The sequence below is a fragment of the Drosophila ficusphila genome, unplaced genomic scaffold, assembly GCF_018152265.1.
Source record: "Drosophila ficusphila isolate 14025-0441.05 unplaced genomic scaffold, ASM1815226v1 contig_791, whole genome shotgun sequence".
NCBI classification, from domain to species: Eukaryota; Metazoa; Arthropoda; class Insecta; order Diptera; family Drosophilidae; genus Drosophila; species Drosophila ficusphila.
In genome coordinates, this window is record NW_025064737.1 from 2,264,088 (window position 1) to 2,286,104 (window position 22,017).

The following is a 22,017-nucleotide window of genomic DNA, read 5'->3' on the forward strand; positions in this document are numbered from 1 at the left end:
TTATTACCCAGCAAGTAATTTAAAACTTAGGTTTTTATTCGTAGCAACTGCTTCCCGTTCTGGGAACGCAATTATTTAATTTCTCTTTGTTAATCACATGATAGTTTTCTTATATTTACTTCAATCAAAATATGCAAAATGTGTTATTCAGTAGGAGCTACTCCTCATTTCGATATTGATGATGCATCATTGGGGTTCGAGAAGTGTCCAGTTCCACTAAGGCAACATTTAAAAGGACTCGCCGATCGGCTTAATGGTCAACTCGTGGATCTGCACATTGGGAGGCGTCTGGATGCAATACGAAACAGCATCAGCCACATCCTCAGAACGCAACATGGGGAAGTTCGGAACGGTCTCCTTGATTTTTGGGTCAATAATCTCTGTGTCGACAGCTCCAGGGCTAATGCTCTATGAATAGAAAGTTTTATTATTTAGGTCTAATAAACATCGGCATAGGCTAAAATGATTTTCTATGGTATGAAGATTTCCCATTTATGGTTCTTCTACTCCAATATTCGTGAGCTGACCAAAATATTGATTTACATATAAAATAGTTATTCAAATAGTTCGAGAGCTCTTATCGTCAATTTATTTATATTTTGGAACTTTATTGATGGATAATTACTGGGTGCTAAGATCAAAAGCGATTTGGCTTTCAACAAGTGCATCTTCGCTTGCATTCCAGTAGCCATCAAAAAGCTGTACAAAACTTGTACATCCATCAGCACCAATCTCACAGCCATTCGTAAGTTCAGAATATTTTAAATAATTTAAATTCGTTTACAGCAGTAATCATGGTTTGAAAACATTGGAAGTCATCAGCGAAATTATGATAAGCAATACTACTATTCAAGGCACGAAGACAGAATACGGATATTTGAAGTACGTGCGATCGTTTTCAGCGTATTAAAGTTTACAAAAGCATGCCATTATTCATTGATATTCTTTCAGTACCTGTGATTAAAACAAATGTTTTTCTTTCATATTTTTAGCGGTTTTTCGCCTATACATACATATTTTCTTACTTTTTCAACCATATTTTTCTCAGCCCTTAATATTTGTAAGAAACTATTTCGAGCAAGTATTGCCAAAACATATTTAAAGTAATTTTGAATGATTTAACTCCAAAATGCAATAAATATATGCATTTTTATGTCTTTAAACACTATTTAAGGATACTTATGATGTCACTGAAGTTATCATTGAGATATTGTGTGATTGCTAAATAAACAACTTTATCTTTCCCACAAAGTAAAGTTTCAATAGATATTGTTTTTTGATTTACTCGGTCTTTTTTTTAATTTTAAAGGTTATGATAATAAAATAAAAAACGTTAAACCCACCGGCATCAAGTTACCTTAATAATAGAAATAAGCTAGGACTTTTACAAAAGTCCTTTGCATAAATATAAAAATACGGATTAAGTCACTGGACTCACTGTTATCTTAGTCTGCGTCTTCTTTTCCTGGAACTCCTGGCGTAGAACCTCCACCAAAGCGGTCACGGCAAACTTGGATGGGGCGTACATCTTGAAGCCGAAACCGGGCATATTGGGAATTTTGTGACCCAATACGCTGTTGATGACCACCACATGGCCATCGTTGATGTTCCGTTTCTGCTGCGATCTGAAGGCTTCGCGGGCGCACCAAACGAAACCCAGGACATTGGTGTCCAGAACGGAACGCATGTCGGCGGCATTGTCTGCATCAGTGATGTTGGATTGGGTGAGAATGCCCGCGTTGTTCACCAGGACGTCGGCTCCCCCGAGGGTCTCGTCCACCCAGGCGAAGGCCTCGACCACCTGCTGCTCCACGCTGACGTCACACTTGCGGCCATGGAAGCGGGCCTGTTGATCCGCCGGCAACGATTCCTTCAGCTCCTTTAAGCGCTCCTCTCGACGGGCCAATCCCACGACAACCATGCCCTTGGCCACCAGATCCTTGCAGCAGGCAGATCCGATTCCAGAACTGGCTCCCGTGACCACAGCAACGCGATTCAACCACCGATCCATTTTATTAGATATTGTAGATATTGTTTCCGTATGGGGGTTTCGATCTTCAAACTCGCGAATTAACTGAGCTTCTGCTCAGAGAATCATTTCTTTTATAAACAGATGTAGCTTTTTAGCAACGAAAGCTCTTGCTCGCATTTTATTTATTTTAAGAGAGTCTATTATCTTATCATCTAAGACTAAGATTTTTCAGCAACTCATTCGATCGAAAATTGGCACTAATATGACCTGTCATCGGGCGAGGAGAGATTACCCCACAGTACGAAATTTTCACAGAAATATCTAGAATATGCAGGGCGTGCTCAAAAAAAAAATTCATTTTTGCTCTTAAGAAAATAGAGTCAATAGTATTATATGTAAAACACAACAAGCTTAAAATTAAATAAGCTTATTTTAATTATAAGTCTAAGCTAACATTTCATATTTCATAATTCATAATTCATATTTAAAGGAAAACATTTGAGCTGTCCTTTGCGTCGTATAAGTAATATTTTTGCAATTGTAGAAATAAGTGATTATAACTATAATTGATTTTCAAAATTAATTTCAAACATAGTTCGATGCTGGAAAATAATTTTAATTAATGATTTCCATTTTTATCAGTAAATTGTTTGTTTACGCGACATCATAGTCAAACCTCTTAATATTTTCATTGATCAACTGTTAAGAGAGGGAGCTTTTAACTGATTTAAATAGCAACAAGTCATGCTGATATTGTGTTCATTTAGTAAAGTTCCAGCAGTGCTTATTTTAATGGTGTGTACGTGAGAATATAAACCAAAGAGAATTTTTATTTATGTTTAATAAGTATAATCTTTGAAAGCTAAATTCTCCCATACCATTTTATCATAAGAAAAATCATGGTGTATTTTTAGATTGAAGGGAACCAACTTGTATCAAATAGAAATAGGAACATATTAAAGGCGCTTTTCTACTTTTAAGTTGCTTTCTTTTATTTAAAATTAGTGTATCATTAGTGTAATATGGCCTAAAAACGTTTTAAAAATTGTGAAATTCAAGTTAAATTTAATGCTTGCGAAGGGTGTAGCGATCGATCGGTCCCGATGGCATTATCCCATCCTTGGCCTTTATCAAGGCTGGGAGGCAGATCGTCTCGTAGTAGGTTGTGAGATTGTACTTGGTGAACAGCTTGCGCATCTCCTTGGTGAACTGCCCGATTTTCATTTCCTTGGGTTTTAGCTCTCGTTCCGAAAAGAGGTTCGACTTGAACGGATTCTCCTCCTGAATGCGATTGTGGTAGTTGCCGTAGGTCGTCTGGTAGTCAATGTTGTTGAAGTTGTCGAAGTTGGGGGCGACATCGTGTCTTCGCTGGCTTCTCAGCGACGTGTAGCTGTTGGGGGAGTAGTCCGATATGTAAGTGGTGTTGAGCAGATCCCTGAGGTATTCCCTGATAAGGAAGTAGTCAATCGGTGGATTCACGAAGAACAGCTTGTAGATCTCCTCGTTGCACCACTTGTTCTTCTTGACGAACTGCGCGTACTCCTCGCGCCAGTCCATGGACCTCGGCCATGTCCTGGTCTTCAACTCCTGGCCCCGCACCTTCAGGTTGTTGGCATAGTGTCCCGAAATCAGAGCAGGATCCGTTTGGTGCCGAAAGGCGGTAATGGTTCGCTTCGGCTTGTCGACCGAGTAGTCCTTGAAGAACGCTTTGTGGGTGGTAATGTCCTTGAAGCACCTCGGCAGAATTGCGTCCAGAAATATCAAGTCCATCTCGGCCAAGCCTGTGTCTTGAGCTTTCGGAGCCATTGCGGAAAATTGTTCTTATTTTTTTGTGTTTCTGTGTTTTCTGAGTGGCTTAACAAATCTTTAGCTTGCTATAAAGATGATTAAGTTATGGCACGCTGCTATGTTCTAAACTGAAAATATACATACAGTTATCGAGCACTGTTGGTTGTTTGTTCGATTTTAACTGATTTTTAAAAATAGAATACACTGCATTTGAAATTTAGCCTACCTACATAAATGTTATCACTCCATCCCACAGTGGTTGCGCCCATAGGCCAAAAATAAAAAAAGTCATAACAACAAAAATGTACGAAAAGTAAACAAATCGTTTCTAAATTGTCCAAACTTCTTGATGGCAAACTTTATTTTTATGTAAATCTAACGGTTCTTTTTAAAAATAGAATTAAAGTTGTAAGAAGGTGTTCATTTGCACAGCGCAGCTTGCGCGCATCGCGAACATTTCATAGCAAAACCGAACTTTGAAGAGGTCAGTTCATTTATTACGTGTCCAAATTTAAAATATTTGTAATGGATTTTGAAGTTGAAGGTATTTTCTAAAATTTGAGATATTATAAAAACACGTACTTGCTAAACTGTTCTTGTTATATAAATTTGAAATAATACATGTTTTTTGTCTATATTTTGAACGTCTTTTTTATGTTTAGCTAAAGTTTTAGTAGTGACGCCACAAAAATCCACAAATAAGTTGTATACCAATGTGTTTGCCTGGCTCTAAAGATAATAAATGTGTAAATTTTTTTTGCAGAAATTTGCAGATGTACTTAAAATCTTAAAAATTCTAACACCGTCTTAACTTTTTCAGGGTCAGTTTTGCACTACAAAAATTTGTTTTCGCTCGTGGGCTTATTGTGCTGTTCTTCGTCTTGCGCTGTCTTCGTCTTTTGAGTTTGTGTTTATAAACAGTTTTTCATTTATTGATTTCCTTTTTTTTTTATTTCTTTTTTCTTTTGTTTATTCCTTTGCTTAAAAATTGAATAGGTTTTTCTTATAAGTGTGTATTCTCATATGTTTTTAATGCATGGTTCAGCGAAGTGGGTAGCGCCGTCGAAAGGCGAACAATATTGATTGAAGGTATAGAAGCGAATATTATAGAAAACGGCTATATTCTTGAAAAGAGTAAAGTGCTTGTAAATAACTTACAATATAAATATTATAAATATTTTAGGACTGCTCTCTCATCAAAGCGCCACCACTGATCCAATCGTTCCCATGGAAGCTATAGGATATAGTGGTACGATCCGGTAAATTTTTTTATATTGTATTATTAATATTTTTATAGATTTTTTGTGAAAGTTTCATAGCGATAGCACAACTAGAAGTATTTATGGCCGCGGTTCCATACAAGCCCGACCACTGCAGTGGGGCAAAGTCGTCACTCGCTATTATTTTAAAAAATAAAAGGGCTACCAACCCAATTTTTTTAGCGTAAGTGTATTGCACTATTCCTACATTACCGACGGAGTTTGGTAGAATTATAGGTTATGTATAATTATTTATTCATCAGAAAGTGTTTCGGAGCCTCAAAAGTAATTTTTCTCCGGCGCAGAACTGTTTTTCTTCCAAGTACATTTTCGATCAAAGAAGTATAAAGGTAAGTTATTATGGTTGAGAAATGTTTGGCGAACACGAGATGGTAGGTTGTGTAACACCTGATTCGAGTTTCGATTTGTTATTCATGTTTTTATCAAAAAATGTCGCGTGGGGCATTGTCGTCACTCAACGGGTGGGGCAAAGTCGTCACTGTATTATCTCAGACTGAAATACAAACTCGTATCAATTTATTATTGTTTTGTGATTGTTTATGTAAAGTACTAAATATAAAATATAATTTCTCCAAAATGTTCTTCAAACAAAAATAAAATTTAAAAAAAGAGGTCGCCCAAAGAAAAATCTTTAAGAAATTCAGATTTTTGCTTTCTAAACTTCACTTAGATCTGAATGTGTCAAATTTTTGCAAAAAATAGGTATTGTGTTCTACTTTTTTATATGTATGAATATCAATAAATGTGTGTTTGACAAGTTGAAATAGTTTTGTGCACATGGGTACCTATATTTGCATTCATTATTCTATGTGACGACTTTGCCCCAGGGGGGTGACGACTTTGCCCCACGATTTTTCAATTTTCCAATTTTGCCTTCTTTCAGATAACAGTTTCGTATTAATAAACAAATGAGAGGATGTCCGAAATACTTACTGCATTTTATAGCCAGATCTTTTCCGAATCCAACCATGTATATTACATGATAAAAATAAGTTATTTTATCAACAAATTTCGCAATTGAAAAAAAGTGACGACAATGCCCCACTCTCCCCTACATAGGTATGTAACTATCATATAAAGTAACTACATCTTGCTGGCGCCCACAAAGCGGTCCAACTTAAGATCTAATAAAAATCCGGAGTATAAATAGTTTTGATTACAGTTAAGTACATAAACAGCGTTGAAACGTTTGGCTAAAAACTAATAATACCGTCATCGTACAGTCCTACCGACAAAGACGTACCCAGTACCTCCGCTAATTGCTTCAATTTACAAATTGTATTCACTTGGCTGGAGCATCAAACGTGCAATACGAAATAATAAAAGCATATTGCAACCGTCTGAAGTCTTTTGGAAATAGCACACTAAGGAGAGTTTACAAGATTTCGCTTCGCTTTGCTTAAGTCTACCAAGTACAGTTACACATATATCTAGAGTATATCAATGTAGAACTCACACAACGTAGGGGAGGGTGGTCCCATACCGACCCCCTAAAAGGCAAAGGCGATAAAGGTGAGAAAAATCAATTTTTCAGTTCAGTTCAAAAATGTACTATATAGAGGGATCAGTTTACTATACATCTAAATGATTAGTAAGTGCGTAGGTGCTTTGAAGCGTCAGATATTCAGGCATATATAAAACTCCACTTTTTGGTCGTACTCGAAAGTAGTGGTCCGAAACCGACCCCCTATTTCTTAACAGAAAAATTTAATAACATAAAATAGAATTTAATGATTTTGACGTTTATTAAGAAATATATTGAAGGTTCTTTCCAGAAAATAAAAATTAATGTATGAAATAAAGGGCACTGTAGTCAATTGACGAAGTCTGAGTTGTCCTCTTTCTCATAGTAAGTTTTCGCGTTGTTTTCGCGTTGTTTTTCGAAAGCTGCTCGTTGATGACTGTCTCTTCGCTTTCTTCTGATCTTTTTGCTGTTTCTGTTACTTTTCTTTACTGAATCTTGTTTACTTTTTCATATTTTCCCTCAAAAATACGCTATGACATATTAAGGGGGTCTTCCTATGTGATGGGTTGAAAAAATCGATTTTTTTTTTTTTCATAAATTGCTCCCTTAACATGTCTAGAATACGGTAGTAAAGCGATTTTAGAAAATTCGAAGTCGTTTTAAAGATACAGCAGGTAAAAGAAAGAGCGGTTCGAAGCGCTGAGTTGGCAGTTAGAAACTTTAAACGCGTTTTTCTCAAAACTGTGTTTTTCAAACTTTCCTCCATTGTATCTCAGAAACGGCTGGACCGAATTACTTGAAATTTACAGGGCACACTCAATATATGTAAACGCATGGAATGAACTATTATCAATCGAAAATTTTCAAAACTTCGCTTTTTTTATAGCAAAAAAAAAAAAAAAAAAACGCCTAATTTGCAACTTTTTTTTCAAATGTCTATCAAAAAACCAATTTTTTTAATATTCATTTGATTATAGGTCATTCCGTGCTTTTAAGCCTACAAATTAAAACGCCGTTTATTTTTTTTTTTCTGATAAGCCGATCAGCCGGAATCGTGGAGGAAGTGGGAGCTCTTTTTTTCGAGGCGGGGGTGTTCAGAGCGCTGTAACTCTAGTTTGACCGAATATTTTTTGCTGAAATTTTTTATTTATACTGTCCAAATATGTGTTAATAAATGATAAAAAACTTGAAGCTCTAAATATTTACTGGTCGTAGAAAAAAATCCTAAAATAACCCTAAAAAACAGGCCGTCACATAGGAAGACCCCCTTAAGCTGCCAATAAATGGGGGTCGGTTTCGGACCATCACCTAGCGGTCGGTTTCGGACCACCACGACCTTTTCTGATTAACTGCTCGGCATTAACTAAAGACGCAAAGAGCGATGTAATTCTAATTATGTGAGTGAAAGCTAGGACTATCAACGATCAGAAAAATTTACTCTCCGATTTTTATGCGGAGAAAAAAAAATTTAAGCTCAAGTTCAGTAAAGCTCAAAAATAAATGTCACAGGCGTTGAAACAAAACAAACGGAAAAATTGCAGTGAAACAAAATAAGTCAAAGGGGCTATCCATGGTAGAATTATACAAGGTAGTCTCGTCGGCTGCAAAATCGTTCGGGTTTTTTTCCCCTGTCGACCCGAACCCATAGGAAAACACTCTCTCTCTCGCACTAATTGTAGTGTCGATAGGGGGAAAAAAAAGCCGACGAGACTACCTTGTACTTATTATACCATGGGGCTATCTATCTCCAAAATGTCTGTGTTATAACAGCTTTTCACTGAAGTTACCGACAATTCGGCTAGCATCGCCATCTCTGAGAAACATGGGGGGTCGGTATGGTACGACCGGTCGGTATGGGACCACCCTCCCCTACATATGCCTCGGTCCGCACATTTTAAAACTAAATATGCCGACACATGGTTTGTATATGTTTATATAAATGTATCTCGGGCAGGCATCTGAGCCGCCATACCCTGTATAAAAATGCAGTTGCCTGATTCCCCTTGGCAACAACAACGCTCGCTGGCCGGCAATAGTAACTAACTCAATTGGATGTAGACGGATACGTTTGATATTTGCTCTCGCGCAGCGACTGGAACGAGTGCTCGAAGTCTCTCGGCAGCGAGGACAGTGCGTGGGCGCTTTCGGTGCCCGAAATAGTTTTGATCAGGCTGTTGGAGTTGAGCGACTCCAGCTCGTGTGTCTCGGAATTGGCCAGCTCCACTATGGCCGAGCTTGTGGGGGTCAACAGTTGCTCGCTGGCGATCACCTGGCTGGGTTTCCTGCAGACAAAAGAAGTGCGTTAATAACATTTAGGGGGTCTTCCTATGTGACGGCCTGTTTTTTAGGGATATTTTAGGATTTTTTTTCTACGACCAGTAAATATTTAGAGCTTCAAGTTTTTTATCATTTATTAACACATATTTGGACAGTATAAATAAAAAATTTCAGCTAAAAATATTCAGTCAAACTAGAGTTACAGCGCTCTGAACACCCCCGCCTCGAAAAAAAGAGCTCCCACTTCCTCCACGATTCCGGCTGATCGGCTTATCAGAAAAAAAAAAAAATAAACGGCGTTTTAATTTGTAGGCTTAAAAGCACGGAATGACCTATAATCAAATGAATATTAAAAAAATTGGTTTTTTGATAGACATTTGAAAAAAAAGTTGCAAATTAGGCGTTTTTTTTTTTTGTTTTTTTGCTATAAAAAAAGCGAAGTTTTGAAAATTTTCGATTGATAATAGTTCATTCCATGCGTTTACATATATTGAGTGTGCCCTGTAAATTTCAAGTAATTCGGTCCAGCCGTTTCTGAGATACAATGGAGGAAAGTTTGAAAAACACAGTTTTGAGAAAAACGCGTTTAAAGTTTCTAACTGCCAACTCAGCGCTCCGAACCGCTCTTTCTTTTACCTGCTGTATCTTTAAAACGACTTCGAATTTTCTAAAATCGCTTTACTACCGTATTCTAGACATGTTAAGGGAGCAATTTATGAAAAAAAAAATCGATTTTTTCAACCCATCACATAGGAAGACCCCCTTAAGTATACGAAGTATGTAGTTTAAATAGTTTAAAGTATACTGACAAGCGATTCAATTTCCAAGCAACTTTTAAAAAGCTTATACAATTTTTTATAAGTTTTGTATATTAACATTTTATGTGACAAAAAAAAAAGCATTGTGGCCGTTTAAAAATTAGCATATTGTATTTTGCTACTTAAAGTTTATTAAAAATTATGCAGTTATTTTAAAGTTTTTAAAATTCAAAAATTCAGAAAATATTTTCAAAAATTAGGCAAAACAATTTGGATTGTTTTCTCTATGAATTGTTATAGTAATATAAATTAATATTTTGAATTCCTTGCTTTTTAACCATTTTCTAGCTTATTGGCTTATTAGAAATTTTTCTTTCGTTATTTTTTTTTCAATAATAAATCATACCAATACGATACATATTTTATAGACTATTTTCATAATATTGTAGTTAATCTAATTATTCTTTTAAAGGCAATGGAAAGTTTGTTTTCTTATATTTTTAACAATATCTTATTATAACTAACCAAATATGTTTTTCACTCAGGTGGCATTCTGTATGTGTACGCCATTGGACCCTACGTTTCCTACCAGGCCCTGCAGTGGTGCTGCATTGTGGTGCCGGTGGTGTTTGACGTGGTGTTCTACTTGATGCCGGAAAGCCCGTACTTCTTCGCCGGGAAGGGTCGCAAGACGGAGGCGCTGAAGTCGCTGCAGTTCCTCCGGGGCCAGAGTGCCGAGGGCGTGCACGACGAGATGGCCGAGATCCAGGCGAACGTGGAGGAGGCGATGGCCAACCAGGGCACCATGATGGACCTGTTCAAGAACGCCGGCAATCGGAGGGCGCTGTTCATCTGCGCCGGCCTGATCTCCTTCCAGCAGCTGTCGGGCATCAACGTGGTGCTCTTCAACAGCCAGTCGATATTCGCGAGTGCCAACACCGGACTGGACCCGGCCATCGCCACCATCATCATCGGGTGTGTCCAGGTGGGATCCTCGGCACTCACGCCTCTGGTTGCCGACCGCCTGGGCAGGAAGGTGATGCTGCTGACCTCCTCCAGCGTGATGTCCCTCGGACTGGCGGCGCTGGGCTACTTCTTCTTCATGCAGCTGGTGAAGGGGGACATCTCCAGTGTGGTCTGGATGCCAGTTCCCGCCCTGATCATCTACAACATCGTCTACTGCACCGGATTCGGACCGCTCCCGTGGGCGGTGCTCGGCGAGATGTTCCCGGCGAACATCAAGTCGGTGGCCTCCTCGGTGGTGGCCAGCACTTGCTGGACCCTCGGCTTCCTGGTGACCTTCTTCTACCCCAGCCTGGACGCCCTCGGCTCCTACTACGCCTTCTGGCTGTTCGCCATCTGCATGGTGGTGGCCTTCTTCTTCGTCCTCCTCGTCGTCATGGAGACGAAGGGCCTCAGCCTGCAGGAGATCCAGGATCGCCTCAACGGCAAGCGCAACTAGAAGGTCGTTCCTGGGCTTTCTGCTGCATTTGAATCCGTAACGATCTTTCACGTACGTCTAAGGTCTGTGTGCAAGTATTTTATTGGTTAGTTCGTAAGCCCAAACTCAGTTGTTACACGCTTTCCTGTTAATTTGTAAAAAAAAATTTATAGAAATAATAATTATGATACCATTTTAGTTTAACTTGATTTTTTCATGGCGTGCGGATGTGCGGAGAAATTAACTATTTTTTTATATGGTTTATACCCTTGCAGAGAATATTATAATTTCAGTCCGAAATTTGCAACGCAGTGAAGGAGCTACCTAAAACCCCATAAAGTTTATATATTCTTCATCAGCATCACGATCTGAACCGAATTAAGTCAGTCCGTCTGTCCGTCTGTCTGTTTCTATGTGAACTAGTTTCTCAGTTTTAAAGCTTTCTTACTGAAACTTTACCAAAAGCTTTGTCCGGATCGACTGACTATATCAGATAGCTCCCATACGAGAGATTGAAAAAATAAATTATCACGCCGTTGTTTTTGATCCTATCAAATTGATTTTTTCCAGATGGTGTTTTTTAACTACTATCGAATTTCGAATTATTATCAAAATCGGATGGTTATATCATATCGCTGCCATAAGAAAGATCGAAAAATCAATATAGAGTTAACAGAAATTAACGGAAAACAAGAAAGGAAGCGGGTATTCAAGTTGTTATTTCCGGTGATATATTTTTTACAGCTCCCCGGACCCGCACACCCCTCGTCCACGTTACTATGGACCCAACCATAGAACTTTTCGTCACTCCTAGATGGCGCCAGGTGGCAACCCCACCGCTAGGATAAGTCGCTACTGGCTTATCACCAGTACGATCGAAAAAAACCACAGATAAATGAATCCTCTTCAAAACTGTAGAGGCTCTATGCTCCCGGGTGGAGATAAAGAATGTAATTTTTATTTTTTACAGGAACTTTTCAATGGCACGGGTAAACTGAATTTGTTTTTGCGACATCCATTGCACGTTGGTCAGGATCGTCTCTAATGCTTGACTGATTGCCTGATCCATATTCTTGAGGTAGTCTTTGGAATTGGCCACAAAGTCTTTGAACTTATTGTAGTCTTTGCGGGTATAAATCTGTGAGGAAAGCGTCAGCAAAATCTCGGACATAGTTTCGGGTTGGGGATGGTAGCTGAAAACATTTGCCGATTTGTAATTTTGTTTTCGGAGAACAAAGGTTTTACTTACAATTTCGAGATGAGTTCTATGTTTTCCATGAAATATTCCTTGGCCAACAAAAAGCCAACCTCAGACGAGGCGATTGACTTAAAGGTTGAAACAGAGTCCGGCTTGCGAATGTCCCCCTTACCTTCGAAGATCCTTTCTATATATCTCTGCACAAGCCACACCTCCTGCGTACAACTCAAAGATCTCAAAATAGTCTGCTTTTCGGCCGCCACATTCGACCGCAGGTATCGCGTCCAAAGGAAGTCCCAGTCCTCGTCGCTCCCGCGCCGAATGGCGGTGCAGTAAACAGTGTCACGAGCAGCCAGAGGCACTGGGTTGTTCTCGTCGGGATTAGCCTCCGATCGCCAGTTGCTGAAGTAGAGCAACGACTGGGCCACACAGTCGGATACCTGGATTGGGCATGCCCAGGCCGCCACTATCAACTTTAAATGGAGCTCATCCTGGTTTCGGATCGATGTTGTATCTGTGTAGTTGATGCCATCCAAATGCTCATAGATCGGGGTGATCAACTTGCTTATAAAGCGCTGAAAATATATGCTTGCAGTCGGCGAACAAAATGTCTTAGAAAAGTTACCTTAAATGTGCCAAAATTCGATGTTGGTTGAATGAGGGAAGAAACAATGTTTAACTGATCTAGAACCGATCTCCAGGGAAGGAGTTCCCGCTCTCTCTTCAGATAACCTATCACCTTAAGCGCGGTGTCGTAGCCCTGCTCTCCTGTCCAGGCGAAATACAGGACATCGCTTAGGAGCTGCGCCCTGTTAACCACATGAATGCTTTCAAAATCATCGCTGTTCAAAGTTGCGATCAGTAGTTCCCAGTTCCTTGCATCGTAGTTTACTTTATAAGGTGATGACAGTCGGGTGTTGAAGATTACCCACTGGTCGGGTCCTGGGAGATCCTCAAGAGTCTTGGGAAGGCTTTTAGCGGTTTTGCTGCACTCCATCCACGCTTTGGGAGCGGTGTTGTTGAAGTCCTTTTCCTCCTGGGTGGTGAAGCTCAGTGGGATCCACCAACATTCACTGCGATCGGTTTTGGATAAATTGGTGTTAAGGAGGTAGCGATCCTGGCTAAAACTTGCAGTCCTCGCCGAATAGTCACGAGTTACATGAAGGATAGGATAGCTTAAAAAAGAAGAGTTTAGTAAGATTGCCATTCTTTTGCCCACCAATTTTGAACTTACCCAGTTTGCAGTATCCAAGAGTCCATGATGGCCTTGATTTCATAATCCTTTGGCAGAATGAAATTTTTGTGGGCAGCTTGAGTGAGTGAATCCCAAAGATCGTCCCGATCGGCGTTCTTATAAGAGTACTTTTCAAGATACGATTTGAGACCGGATCGAAAGGATTCTTCCCCGAGGAACAAGTGCATCATGCGAAGCACCAACGATCCTTTCTCGTAAGAGATCTCATCGAAGCTTTCAAAAATCTGCGAAGCCAATTCAACGGGTCTCGAAACCGGATGACTGCTCTCCAAAGAGTCTATTTTGAAGAAAGTAAGTAAATTAGAATGGGAGTCCAGCTCCACTGAACGCCACTCCGGATGGATGCTCTCAATACACAAACTGGACACATAAGTAGCGAACCCTTCGTTGAGCCAAAGATCGTTCCACCACTTCATGGTGACCAGATTGCCGAACCACTGGTGGGCCAACTCGTGGGCCATGGTATTTGCAATCGATTTTTTGCCCATCAGTGTGGTATATTCAGGGGAGTACAGTAGTGAGCTCTCCGTGTAGGTCACCAAGCCCCAATTCTCCATGGCACGTGCATCAAAATCTGGAATAGCCATTTGATCCATTTTAGGGAGAGGAAACCCAATGCCAAACAACTGCTCGTAGTACTTTAGTACTTTGGGGCCGAACTCGGAAGCAAAGTCACACTGATCGATGGCATTGGGCCTTGCCCAAGTCCGGAAAAGGGGTTTATTGTTCAACGAAGAGAGCTTGTGGATGAAATCATTTACCGAATACACCACTAAGTATGTGGACATCGGCAAAGACTCCTGGAACTCTGTCCAGATATAATCGGGAAGGGTGTCACTGCAAAGGGGTCAACAGTAATTGCAGTATTACTATTTTAAATAGCGTGGCTTACTGTGAGGAAGTTCGGTCAACGGGCATGTTGCTGAGAGCCGTGAACTTCCTGTGATGACCCAGTGTGATCACAAAGGGAGCCTTGTAACCAGGCTCATCAAAGCAGGGAAATGCCAGTCGAGCCGAAGTCGGTTCAAATTGGGTAATGGAGATCCATCTGAAAAAGCACATAGTATACTAATAATTAAACCATTTAGAGGTATCTCCCACCTCGTCTCATTGTGCGCAGGATCCACATAGGAGCTTCGGTAGTATCCCTTAAGTTGATCTTGTAACTCGGCTGAAAACGATACACTCAGCTCATAAATATTGCCAGCCAAGAGTTGCTGACATGTTTTGAAGATATAAAACTCGTGATTGGTATTCACTTCTGTTGATGCTACGCAGTTATCCTTTTTTTCTCCTCCGCTAATTTGGCGAAGAGTAGTCTGTGACTCGTCGATGGCAAGGGTACTCGAGTGAAGCGTAATGTTGTTGGTATTCTCCAGAGCTTCTATTAGGATTTTAACTGTGCCGCTAAAGCGAAACTCTTTCCGATTCTCCAGATGAGTCAAGATGCGTAGATAATACTTTTGTGGTCGAAGAGCTGTTGGCAGCCGGTAGTAGTCATAGTTGGAATCGGCTGCTGCTAAAAACAGTCCAAGTGCCAGAAACAATAACAGAAGCCAATTCATGCCCGAATCTGACGAAACAAGTTTAAATTAAGTAGTACGGTTGTTTTACAAAGTGTTTAATCTAATTAAAGCCGCAAAGGTCACAAGATGGTTTCTCATTTGCCCTTTTTTCCTTAAATGTTTTTTATTGTAAACGTCACCTTTTTTTTATTGAAAACACTTTCTTAGCACTTATCAACAGGATTCTTCGAAACAACACTATCAATGATATTTAATTAGAGTCATTAAAAACAGAAACCAGCCACTAGTAATAACTATTACTTTTAATGATATTTATTAACTATTATTAACTAGTATTTACTTACACCTCTGATCGCAACGGAGAATAAAAAACGAATGCGGTAAATTCATCGAACGAACCAAATATAAAGTTCAGAAGCACATTTCGTTTAGATGGGGAAAAACGAGAGAGAGATTTACTTAGACTCTTTATAATAACACTCAATTTGCGAATTCATAAAATATAATTATGAGCTTTTTTGCTGATAATTTAGAAGTTTCTAATGAAATAATCAGCGTAAAATAAAATTTGTACTCTTGCGAAGCAGAGGGTATTATAATTTCAGTCAGAAGTTTGCAACGCAGTGAAGGAGGCACCTCAGACACCATAAAGAATATATATACTTTATGGGGTCTGAAGTGTTTCCTTTGCTCTGCAAGGATATAAAAATGATAACATCGTTGTTTTACATTAGACAATCATATTTTTTGGAGTATAGAGTCATTTGAAAAGGTTATCTAATGTCGAAATAAATATCATAAAATGTGACTACTATATCATATAGCTGTCTTCGACAGGCGATAATGTTTATACTTGAAATCAGCAGTCGGTAAATGTACATAAATAATTGTTAGAAAAATGTTTTAATTTGTATTATATTATGTGCATTATTGTTATAGTCAATGTTAAATAATTGGTCTTGTTAAAAGCAGAATCCGGTAAACATTTAGTATGAACTTAAGGGACATAAAATCATCACTTTTTAAATTTGTTCAATAACAACTAACAACTTGTGTGGTATTTTAATCTATAATAACCTCTACAAGGGTATAAAAACCATAAGCAAGGTTTGAAATGGCTTTGTTTTCTAAAATACAAGCATGATTTATTGTTCTTTAACATAAATTACAAATTTAATTTTATTAAAACCTGACGACTTTACTATGTAAAGCTGCCATAGGAAAGATTGCAAAGTATATATAAAATAAATAAACACCAAATTATAACGTCGTTTTTTCTTTTTATCATAAAACCATCATTTTTTTCTTAAGACTCTTGAATTACGAATAAGCTTTAAAAAAAAAGCAAATCTAATTATTGATTAAAAATCTGAAAATGTATGAAAATTTGGCATAAGTGGAGAAATACTATAAAATACACCTTATTGCTGACGTTGTAAGGATTGCGCTATCAGTAGGAACCATCAACAGTAGGAATTCTTGTGTATATTGCAGGTGTATAGTCTAAATGTTTTAAAGTTTTCCAGCATAATTTTCAAAATGCAGTAACCTACTTAAGTTGATGTCTAACTCACATTTCAAAATAAATTTACAAGCCACCAAAAAGTATGCAATAACATTTCTTATTAAAAGTTTAATTATTCTTTTCAGCCGAACGGATGCACAGTGCACTGTGGGATGGAGTGATAACATTTATGTAGGGGAGAGTGGGGTAATGTCGTCAGTGCACTGACGATGCATCCGGATGCATCCGTTCGGCTGAAAAGAATAATTAAACTTTTAACAAGTAATATTATTGCATACTTTTTGGTGGCTTGTAAATTTATTTTGAAATGTGAGTAAGACATTAACTTATGTAGGTTACTGCATTTTGAAAATTATGCTGGAAAACTTAAAAACATTTAGACTATACACCTGCAATATACACAAGAATTTGAGTAGAAACAAGATGGTCCCTACTGTTAGCGCAATCCTTACAACGTCAGCAATAGTATTTCTCCACTTATGCCAAATTTTCATACATTTTCAGATTTTTAATCAATAATTAGATTTGCTTTTTTTGAGCTTATTCGTAATTCAAGAGAACAGACGGACAGACCTATTTCGATTCAGATCGTGATGCTAATCAAGAATATATATACTTTATCGGGTCTGAGGTGCCTCCTTCACTGCGTTGCAAACTTCTGACTGAAATTATAATACCCTCTGCTCCGCAAGAGTACAAATTTTATTTTACGCTGATTATTTCATTAGAAACTTCTAAGTTATCAGCAAAAAAGCTCATAATTATATTTTATGAATTCGCAAATTGAGTGTTATTATCAGGGCTAACAAAGTTATGTTCTTAAAAATGTAAAAATATGTATGGATTTATGGACAAAAATGAGAGAAATATGGACGAAATATGGACGAAAAAGTTGACAAATATGGAATAAAATGGATAAATATGGATAAATATAGGTAGTATAGACGAAAAAAGGGATAAATATAGGTATAAAAATGGATAAACGTAGACGATTATATCGATCATATTAACTTTTTATGACAATGAACATTTAGAAATCGCTACAAACAAAAGTGCGCCGTTTGTCTCAAAGATCATTGCAGAACAATATGACATGTTGTGTCAGATTAGTAAAAATAACAACATCGCAAGATGTAACAGGAGCATTTGCATATGCATTCAGTTCAGCAGGTGATAAATTCAGGATAAGATCGTCACCTTCTGTAGAACTATCAATGAGATATAGAATTAATCAATAACTTTACAACACTAGAATTTAAGAGACATAAGAACTGAAAGCATGAAATATGGAATAAAAACTGAATCTTAAAATATAATATAATATATTGTTACATTCGATGATACATATTTTGATTGATTAACGACGCAACGATGTTTTGTTTACATTATTTATTATCTAGTATAAGGCAAACGACAGAAATTTCATAATATTTGAGCCAAACATATCTTTCTATAGGTTTTCAGACACTTTAATGCTCAAAATATGGATTTATTCAAGTGATTGTGTAAAATATGGATTTATAGGAAAAAAGGCGAAAATATGGAAATAAATATTTTTTCATTTAAAAACATAACTCTGTTAGCCCTGGTTATTATAAAGAGTCAAAGTTAATCGCTCTCTCGTTTTTCCCCATCTAAACGAAATGTGCTTCTGAACTTTATATTTGGTTCGTTCGTTGAATTTACCGCATTCGTTCTTTATTCTCCGTTGCGATCAAAGGTGTAAGTAAATACTAGTGGCCGGTTTTTGTTTTTAATGACTCTGAATAAATATCATTGAAAGTAATAGTTATTACTAGTGGCTGGTTTCTGTTGTTAATGACTCTAAATAAATATCATTGATAGTGTAGTCTCGAAGAATCCTGTTGATAAGTGTTAAAATAGTGTTTTCAATAAAAAACGTGACGTTTACATTTAGGGAAAAAAGGGCAAATGAGAAACCATCTTGTGACCTTTGCGGCTTTAATTAGATTAAGCACTTTGTAATACAACCGTACCATTTAATTTAATCTTGTTTCGTCAGATTCGGGCATGAATTGGCTTCTGTTATTGTTGCTGGCACTTGGACTGTTTTTAGCAGCAGCCGATTCCAACTATGACTACTACCGCCTGCCAACAGCTCTTCGACCACAAAAGTATTATCTACGCATCTTGACTCATCTGGAGAATCGGAAAGAGTTTCGCTTTAGCGGCACAGTTAAAATCCTAATAGAAGCTCTGGAGAATACCAACAACATTACGCTTCACTCGAGTACCCTTGCCATCGACGAGTCACAGACTACTCTTCGCCAAATTAGCGGAGGAGAAAAAAAGGATAACTGCGTAGCATCAACAGAAGTGGATATCAATCACGAGTTTTATATCCTCAAAACATGTCAGCAACTCTTGGCTGGCAATATTTATGAGCTGAGTGTATCGTTTTCAGCCGAGTTACAAGATCAACTTAAGGGATACTACCGAAGCTCCTATGTGGATCCTGCGCACAATAAGACGAGGTGGGAGATACCTCTAAATGGTTTATTTATTAGTATACTATGTGCTTTTTCAGATGGATCTCCATTACCCAATTTGAACCGACTTCGGCTCGACTGGCATTTCCCTGCTTTGATGAGCCTGGTTACAAGGCTCCCTTTGTGATCACACTGGGTCATCACAGGAAGTTCACGGCTCTCAGCAACATGCCCGTTGACCGAACTTCCTCACAGTAAGCCACGCTATTTAAAATAGTAATACTGCAATTACTGTTGACCCCTTTGCAGTGACACCCTTCCCGATTATATCTGGACAGAGTTCCAGGAGTCTTTGCCGATGTCCACATACTTAGTGGTGTATTCGGTAAATAATTTCATCCACAAGCTCTCTTCGTTGAACAATAAACCCCTTTTCCGGACTTGGGCAAGGCCCAATGCCATCGATCAGTGTGACTTTGCTTCCGAGTTCGGCCCCAAAGTACTAAAGTACTACGAGCAGTTGTTTGGCATTGGGTTTCCTCTCCCTAAAATGGATCAAATGGCTATTCCAGATTTTGATGCACGTGGAGCCATGGAGAATTGGGGCTTGGTGACCTACAGGGAGAGCTCACTACTGTACTCCCCTGAATATACCACACTGATGGGCAAAAAATTGATTGCAAATACCATGGCCCACGAGTTGGCCCACCAGTGGTTCGGCAATCTGGTGACCATGAAGTGGTGGAACGATATTTGGCTCAACGAAGGGTTCGCTACTTACGTGTCCAGTTTGTGTATCGAGAACATCCATCCGGAGTGGCATTCAGTGGAGCTGGACTTCCATTCTTATTTACTTACTTTCTTCAAAATAGACTGTCTGGAGAGCAGTCATCCGGTTTCGAGACCCGTTGAATTGGCTTCGCAGATTTTTGAAAGCTTCGATGAGATCTCTTACGAGAAAGGATCGTTGGTGCTTCGCATGATGCACTTGTTCCTCGGGGAAGAATCCTTTCGATCCGGTCTAAAATCGTATCTTGAAAAGTACTCTTATAAGAACGCCGATCGGGACGATCTTTGGGATTCACTCACTCAAGCTGCACACAAAAATTTCATTCTGCCAAAGGATTATGAAATCAAGGACATCATGGACTCTTGGATAGTGCAAACTGGGTAAGTTCAAAATTGGCGGGCAAAAGGATGGCAATCTTACTAAACTGTTCTTATTTAAGCTATCCTATCGTTCATGTAACTCGTGACTATTCGGCAAGGACTGCAAGTTTTAGCCAGCAACGCTACCTTCTGAACACCAATTTATCCAAAACCGACCGCAGTGAATGTTGGTGGATCCCTCTGAGCTTCACCACCCAGGAGGAAAAGGACTTCAACAACACCGCTCCCAAGGCGTGGATGGAGTGCAGCCAAACCGGAAAAAGCCTTCCCAAGACTCTTGAGGATCTCCCTGGACCCGATCAGTGGGTAATCTTCAACACCCGACTGTCATCACCTTATAAAGTAAACTACGATGCAAGGAACTGGGAACTACTGATCGCAACTTTGAACAGCGATGATTTTGAAAGCATTCATGTGGTTAACAGGGCGCAGCTCCTAAGCGATGTCCTGTATTTCGCCTGGACAGGAGAGCAGGGCTACGACACCGCGCTTAAGGTGATAGGTTATCTGAAGAGAGAGCGGGAACTCCTTCCCTGGAGATCGGTTCTAGATCAGTTAAACATTGTTTCTTCCCTCATTCAACCGACATCGAATTATGGCACATTTAAGGTAACTTTTCTAAGACATTTTGTTCGCCGACTGCAAGCATATATTTTCAGCGCTTTATAAGCAAGTTGATCACCCCGATCTATGAGCATTTGGATGGCATCAACTACACAGATACAACATCGATCCGAAACCAGGATGAGCTCCATTTAAAGTTGATACTTGCGTCCTGGGCATGCCCATTCCAGGTATCCGACTGTGCGGCCCAGTCGTTGCTCTACTTCAGCAACTGGCGATCGGCGGCTAATCCCGACGAGAACAACCCAGTGCCTCTGGCTGCTCGTGACACTGTTTACTGCACCGCCATTCGGCGCGGGAGCGACGAGGACTGGGACTTCCTTTGGACGCGATACCTGCGGTCGAATGTGGCGGCCGAAAAGCAGACTATTTTGAGATCTTTGAGTTGTACGCAGGAGGTGTGGCTTGTGCAGAGATATATAGAAAGGATCTTCGAAGGAAAGGGGGACATTCGCAAGCCGGACTCTGTTTCAACCTTTAAGTCAATCGCCTCGTCTGAGGTTGGCTTTTTGTTGGCCAAGGAATATTTCATGGAAAACATAGAACTCATCTCGAAATTGTAAGTAAAACCTTTGTTCTCCGAAAACAAAATTACAAATCGGCAAATGTTTTCAGCTACCATCCCCAACCCGAAACTATGTCCGAGATTTTGCTGACGCTTTCCTCACAGATTTATACCCGCAAAGACTACAATAAGTTCAAAGACTTTGTGGCCAATTCCAAAGACTACCTCAAGAATATGGATCAGGCAATCAGTCAAGCATTAGAGACGATCCTGACCAACGTGCAATGGATGTCGCAAAAACAAACTCTGTTTACCCGTGCCATTGAAAAGTTCCTATAAAAAATAAAAATTACATTCTTTATCTCCACCCGGGAGCATAGAGCCTCTGCAGTTTTGAAGAGGATTCATTTATCTTTGGTTTTTTTCGATCGTACTGGTGATAAGCCAGTAGCGACTTATCCTAGCGGTGGGGTTGCCACCTGGCGCCATCTAGGAGTGACGAAAAGTTCTATTGTTGGGTCCATAGTAACGTGGACGAGGGGGTGTGCGGGTCCGGGGAGCTGTAAAAAATATATCACCGGAAATAACAACTTGAATACCCGCTTCCTTTCTTGTTTTCCGTTAATTTCTGTTAAATCTGTATTGACTTTTCGATCTTTCTTATGGCAGCGATATGATATAATCATCCGATTTTGATAATAATTCGAAATTCGATAGTAGTTAAAAAACACCATCTGGAAAAAATCAATTTGATAGGATCAAAAACAACGGCGTGATAATTTA

At 39.1% G+C, this 22,017-nt stretch overlaps 5 protein-coding genes across 5 annotated transcripts; 2 read left to right on the top strand and 3 right to left on the bottom strand.

Annotated features, from left to right (window-relative positions):
• Positions 1 to 15: 15 nt before the first annotated feature.
• Positions 16 to 2,061, bottom strand: LOC108091826 (farnesol dehydrogenase-like). Its single transcript, XM_017191204.1, has 2 exons — positions 1,439 to 2,061; positions 16 to 408 (listed from the first exon to the last, which is right to left on the bottom strand). Exons 1-2 carry the CDS (start codon positions 2,009 to 2,011, stop codon positions 229 to 231), a joined length of 753 nt encoding a protein of 250 aa, XP_017046693.1. The 5' UTR covers positions 2,012 to 2,061; the 3' UTR covers positions 16 to 228.
• Positions 2,062 to 2,943: 882 nt separating this feature from the next.
• LOC108091743 lies at positions 2,944 to 3,857 on the bottom strand. The gene has a single exon (XM_017191087.1). The coding sequence runs from the start codon at positions 3,776 to 3,778 to the stop codon at positions 3,038 to 3,040; it is 741 nt and encodes a 246-aa protein (XP_017046576.1). The 5' UTR covers positions 3,779 to 3,857; the 3' UTR covers positions 2,944 to 3,037.
• A 6,215-nt stretch (positions 3,858 to 10,072) lies between these two features.
• On the top strand, positions 10,073 to 11,183 carry LOC108094778 (facilitated trehalose transporter Tret1-like; the record flags this gene model as incomplete). Its single annotated transcript, XM_017195555.2, has 1 exon — positions 10,073 to 11,183. A coding segment is annotated over one exon (930 nt), but the record flags the coding sequence as incomplete, so codon positions are not given.
• Positions 11,184 to 11,873: 690 nt separating this feature from the next.
• Positions 11,874 to 15,334, bottom strand: LOC108094787 (aminopeptidase Ey-like). Its single transcript, XM_043209185.1, has 7 exons — positions 15,305 to 15,334; positions 14,536 to 15,007; positions 14,327 to 14,482; positions 13,414 to 14,271; positions 12,805 to 13,354; positions 12,231 to 12,754; positions 11,874 to 12,174 (listed from the first exon to the last, which is right to left on the bottom strand). The coding sequence occupies exons 2-7, from the start codon at positions 14,997 to 14,999 to the stop codon at positions 11,946 to 11,948; spliced, it is 2,781 nt and encodes a 926-aa protein (XP_043065120.1). The 5' UTR covers positions 15,000 to 15,007; positions 15,305 to 15,334; the 3' UTR covers positions 11,874 to 11,945.
• Positions 15,335 to 18,177: 2,843 nt separating this feature from the next.
• Positions 18,178 to 21,637, top strand: LOC108094798 (aminopeptidase Ey-like). The gene is made up of 7 exons (XM_043208925.1): positions 18,178 to 18,207; positions 18,509 to 18,980; positions 19,034 to 19,189; positions 19,245 to 20,105; positions 20,165 to 20,714; positions 20,765 to 21,288; positions 21,345 to 21,637. The coding sequence occupies exons 2-7, from the start codon at positions 18,517 to 18,519 to the stop codon at positions 21,571 to 21,573; spliced, it is 2,784 nt and encodes a 927-aa protein (XP_043064860.1). The 5' UTR covers positions 18,178 to 18,207; positions 18,509 to 18,516; the 3' UTR covers positions 21,574 to 21,637.
• The last annotated feature ends 380 nt before the right edge of the window (positions 21,638 to 22,017 follow it).